General features: G+C 39.7%; 1 protein-coding gene across 1 annotated transcript in view; it reads left to right on the forward strand.

Moving 5' to 3' along the window:
- Positions 1 to 4594: 4594 nt before the first annotated feature.
- LOC102208929 (gap junction alpha-3 protein-like) overlaps positions 4595 to 5835 on the forward strand; it is a 4663-nt gene continuing 3422 nt past the window's right edge. Inside the window, exons 1-2 of the mRNA XM_005744281.1 lie at positions 4595 to 4663; positions 4915 to 5465. Of these exons, the coding sequence (XP_005744338.1) occupies positions 4595 to 4663; positions 4915 to 5465 (620 nt within the window). The remainder of the gene's footprint in view (positions 4664 to 4914; positions 5466 to 5835) is intronic.

Raw genomic sequence — 5835 nt, forward strand, 5'->3', positions numbered from 1 at the left:
AACTGACAACAAACGCCACAGACATAAAGTACATGAAAGCAGGGGAGACTTAACATAGTGGAAAACACGAGGGGAAAATAACTAGAAACACCTAGGCATGATAATGATAAACTTAGGAAACTTGAAGGCAACAAAGAACTAAACACAAAACGCTGGGTCAGAGACCCAGGCCGTAACAGTAACTGAATGTAATTTACTTGTAACTAAATGTCATGTATGTAATGTAACACTTTAACATGTAAATTCCTTTTGGGGGCTAAAAACTGTTGCAATATGAAGAACTTGTAGAAAGATGAGCTTACTTTTACACTTCAATTTTTGTCTGTTTTTTTCTGATTTCTCCATTTTTGACATCAGTAATCTTCCATATTCATGTTTATTTGTAATGACAGTAAAAAAGCTAGTAAGTTATTAGCTAATACCCAGAGGGTGTTTTACCTCATACTGCAACAAGGAACAATCCAAATATTTATTTTTCCCTTAACAGAAGTTGTTAAAGAAAATTTTTGTCTGGTCAGGAATGTGATAGTTGCGTTACACCACATATACACGCGCGCGCACTCAAACGCGCGCCTTCCCCTTACCACCCCCCTCCTGCGCCCCTTGCACGGGGACACCAATGTTTGACAGTGGCGGATGGCCTTGGCCACGCGGGACGCAGCCGCTGTGCTTCGCCTTCGCGGGACAGGTTCCACACGCGCCCTTTTTTTTAGACTAGACTAGCCTCGCGTATTCTTCTTTTCTTTTTCCCTCCTTTTTTGTTGTTAACTTTCTCTCTCTGTTACTCTGTGTATTGCTCTCTCTGTGTCTCTCTCCCTCCCTTCTCCCTTCTATCAATCTGCCCAATCTTCTCTTGGTTGCCCCGAGAACCTCCGTGGGACTAAAAGAAAAAAGAAGAGAAGAAACGCGGTAAGCAGGGTCACCGTAGAGTGATGCTGGAGGCTGAAGTGGGAGGGAAGAGGGATTATCATCTTTCCACCTGCTGGATTATCAGCACCTCTCATGATGCGTTCACATCCATGTGGGAAAGACGGCAGACAGGAAGCCACAAATCCAAACCAATATCGTCCAGGCTTAAATAATCTTTGGGAAAAAAGAATGCATTTTGTGGGGTCTTAAGCTAGATTTTGATACTTTAGTTAAAAAATAAGTTTTTTTTAAAGAGTCATGGACAAGAAACTAATGGAAAACAGGCGGTAGGACTGTTTTTTTGTTTTTAGCTTACATTTTAGTTTTGATGGCTATTTAAATGCAACCATTGCTAGTTGTTTATCTTTTGTATAGGAGACACACTGTCTAATGTTACCACGAAAGGAAGAACCTTCCTGTAGTTTTTCTGCTTGTTGGAATTGTACTGTGTGACTTGCTGTAGTAAATGGAGGAAATAAGTTGCTGCTCCTAACCAGCCAACCAGCTGCTGAATTGATTATTTCCATACTCTCTTTAGATGCTGTGTGCCATTCTATAAATCTTTGCACACTTTAAAAAAAAAATTTGTTTTGTACTTTTAGTATCTTAGGCAACTTTGGGCCCATTTATTCACTTGTGTGTACAGTTACAAACTCTTTCCACATTTTTGGAATGACACTTTTAGACATACATTTACATTTTTAATATATGTATCAAAAATATCTTCTCTTAAAAGCAAACTGCATTTAATCATCTTCAGTACTATTCCACACCATGTGAAACTAATTGCTTAAACACTGAGCACGGTCTTCTCAAGTTTCTGGATATACACTAAGGTAGTTGATTAACTGAGTAATGAACAGAATTGTCTTTTATTGTGACTGTGCATATTTTTGGATTTCGTTGTGCAAATGGCAGGCCAGGAGTTAACTGTTTGGGCTGTTTTAGCACAAAGACCTCTGATCCATCAAAAGCACACAGCAGCCAGAACAATATCCATCTGGCAGCTTCCCTATTGTCTGCCATGGCCGATGGTATTTCATCACGTCAACACATCATGTACATGTACACATACCACCGTTAGACTGGTGAATTAGTAGCCATTTGTCATTTGAGAATATGTTTCACGTGTAAGACATCTGAAAAGTCTTTGTTATTCATTTATTTGTGTTTCTAAGCAGTTTTTTAAGAACACAGTTAAATCAAGACCACGATATTTCCTTTCTGTCTATGGAGCTTCCGTTCTCTCTCTTTCTCTTTTTCTTTTACTCAGTTGACCTACCTCTCATCAGACACAAATTCCTGGATTTACATTTTATTTTGGAAGTAAGTTACACAGTATGCAGGAGTACAGAACACTGCTGAAACTTTAGAATGCGTGTATATGTTTGTGTGCGTTCATATCAGGGAATCCCAGGCAAACATTTGCCCCCATCAGCATTCCTGGGATGTGATGAGTCCGGCATTCAACAGCGACAACCTGTTATTCACTCACTTCACTTCTCACAGATGGCCAGCCATTGTCCACTAACCAGCCAGTCTCGCATCACACACACATACCAATGCAAGTACACACAAATTTGGCACATCCAAAAGCAAATGTATACCATGGAATAACTATCAAACAATCAGACACATGCAGTGCTACTGTGAGCATTGGATTGCACCAAAATGTCAGATGAAGAAAAAAGAGTGAAATTAAATCAAAGTAGTGATAAATGAGCGCTTTTAAACTGCAGCTACCAATTCTTAGTAGTACACTTTGTTCAGAGTACTTGACTGTTCCGGGTCCTCTGTGGAACCTCTTTCTCCTTTTTCATGTAATTCCACATGAAATCTATGAAGCTAAAACCTGGACTCTGTGAAGATCCAACACATTCTCATCCCAAAACGTAACATACCGACACTATGAGATAAGTTGTCGGTATGTTAAGCTTTCGGAGGCACGAGAACCGTTTGGAATGAATCTACACATCTGATCATGCATCGCTTTGGAAAACACTATCTGATATGGTTAAGGTTAGGGTTAAGGTTACGGTTAGGGCTGGAATACACAGCTGGAATGTGTGTTACCTCCGCGAGCATCATTCTTTTGGATTCCATCCACAATCCGGAGCGTATCATAGGGATGCGGAAGGTTACCTTTGAGATGCCATGGGACGTGACAAATCGTAGTTATGCTACATGTTGGGAATGAGAATGCTCTGAAAGGTCATACCATTCGCTGCCGGACTCAATTTAGCTAGTTCTTTATGTCTTATGCTATGTTTCTGGGGTTTTCATCATGCTGCAGAATTAATTTTGAAGTTATCACTCTATAGACCTGTGTGATTGATAATTTTAAATATCTGAACTGTTTAAAAAATTTGGACAGTTCTTAGCACTGGTACTAATCCTAGCATCAGGTGAGGAGTAACAAGACCCTTTCCGATGCCATACTATAAGTATATGGCATCATTTGTACCTACTGTGCACTAAAATGTTTCTGGTTAAAAAAAAGATTCATATTGGCATCAGCATCAAAAAGCTCTGTATCCTTTTTTGTGTGATGTCTGTATGATGATGAGCCCAAAAAGCTAATACAAAGCATTTTGTGTCTTCCTTCCAGATATAGTTTTTGTTCTGATTTCTGGTCGATGGATTTATCACTGACAACACAACAATATTTTAGTAAGTCAGCTTAATTTGTCTTTTTTTTTTTTTTTTTTCAAAACAATCCAACTTATTTGAAATTTTATTTTGAAGTCTTTTCTCTTCTTGATTTTAGCATTGAAGTTCGAAAGTAGTTATGCTTTCTGTGCTCAGTTGAAAAGAGCTTTTTGGGCAGCAGCCAAGTTTTTGTAAAATTTCACAGTGAAACACCAAGGTTTAAATGGTAAAAGAAGATATTTCTAGGTATTGTAAGGCAAGATACTGCTTGAGATGTTCATGCAGTTATTTTGTTGGTAAGTATTAACAGCACTCGTTTATATGAAGCAATATTTCAGAATATCAAAGAATTTTGTTTTTGATGATGATAGCCTTTATATTGTAAGGTCTCTACCTTATAATATAAAGCCCCTTGAGACAATTACTGTTGAGATATAAATAAAATTTAATTGTATTGAACTAAATATATGAATAACTGTGGCTTAGATGAATACTTTCAAAAATTTCTAGGCTAAAGAGTTTATAGATGAACTGGCCGTTAGATCTCATTAGGACTCTCTAGTCTGTGTTTGACACAGACTAAAAATGGAACAATGCTAGTTTTTTATGTTTCATGGAAAAGAAGTGTCAAACTGATTACAGGAAGAGGAAGCGAATGTTTGGCATAAGAAAAAAGGGAAACAGACTGACAGAGATCGAATGATTCCTCATAAACGTCCTGGAAAATACACTCACCGAACACTTGATTAGGACACTTGCTAGTACTGATTTTCAGAACTGGCTTAATTCTTTGTGAATTCAACAAGATGCTGTATACATTCCTCAGAGATTTTGACACATACTGACATGATTTGCTGTGATGAGAGACACAGACACACACAGACACCTACAATCAGACAAGGTAAAACAGTATCAGCCATAAAAGTTCAGATAAAATCCTAAATACTGACTTTCTGTGGTATTGTTCTTTAATTGACTTTTTGTTGTTCACCATAGACTCTCATGTCTCTCTGCAGGCTAGAAAACTGAGAGAAGCATGGGTGACTGGAGTTTTCTAGGGCGACTGCTGGAGAATGCTCAAGAACACTCCACTGTGATTGGAAAGGTGACCGACTATTGATAACAAAAACATGATCTGTTAAACATATTAAGCTTACCTTTTGATGATTTTCACTGTATTTCCTTTTCATAGAACTTTTGATACGCCAACATTGTTGATGACATTTTCTGGTTTTCAGTTTGGTAAAGGGTAGACCATACTGACACTGTGGAGAAACCACAAGCTTTAGTTACCCTCTGCATTATCCAGGAAGTACTAACTACTGTGCCTCTAACTGTCATGTTTGTCCGACCCAGGTTTGGCTCACAGTCCTCTTCATCTTTCGAATTTTGGTGCTGGGTGCAGCAGCTGAAGAAGTTTGGGGTGACGAGCAATCAGACTTTACCTGTAACACACAGCAGCCCGGTTGTGAAAACGTTTGCTATGACGAGGCATTTCCCATCTCCCACATCCGTTTCTGGGTGCTGCAGATCATCTTTGTCTCCACACCAACCCTCATCTACCTGGGCCATGTACTACACATTGTTCGCATGGAGGAGAAGAGGAGGGAGAGGGAAGAGGAACTCAGAAAGGCCGGACGACACCAGGATGACCATGACCCTCTCTATCACAATGGAGTTGGTGATGGTGGAGGGAAAAAGGAGAAACCCCCAATTCGTGACGAACATGGAAAAATCAGGATACGCGGGGCATTATTGAGGACCTACATCTTCAACATAATATTCAAGACTCTGTTTGAAGTGGGCTTCATTCTGGGGCAGTACTTCCTGTATGGATTCCAGCTGAGGCCTCTCTATAAATGTGGCCGCTGGCCCTGCCCCAATACTGTGGACTGCTTCATCTCCAGGTAAGAAAGTTCAGTTTTATTGTTTTGCATCACAATCAAAGATTTTTTTCTTTGTCTCTGTTTAATAATTCTTCATTATACTCTACACATACATCCTGTCACTTAGTTATATTTACTAAGTCTATCACTCTCTATGTTCTTGTACAACACTAATAGTCTAAACAACACCCCACATAGCAAAATTGGTATGGCCCAGATCTGGCCCACACAATGTGCTTAGACATGGCCCACATACCGCAAAGAATGACGGCCCTTTGGTGGCCCAGATCTGGTTTGCAAGAGGTGGCCCACACATGGGCCAGCACAAGGCCAGTTGCAGACACACTGGTGGTCCTGTGCTGGCCCATGTGTGGATTACCTCTGGCAAACC

This window comes from Pundamilia nyererei, unplaced genomic scaffold (genome assembly GCF_000239375.1).
Source record: "Pundamilia nyererei isolate P.nyererei 1_Seehausen unplaced genomic scaffold, PunNye1.0 scaffold00141, whole genome shotgun sequence".
Classification (NCBI taxonomy): Eukaryota; Metazoa; Chordata; class Actinopteri; order Cichliformes; family Cichlidae; genus Pundamilia; species Pundamilia nyererei.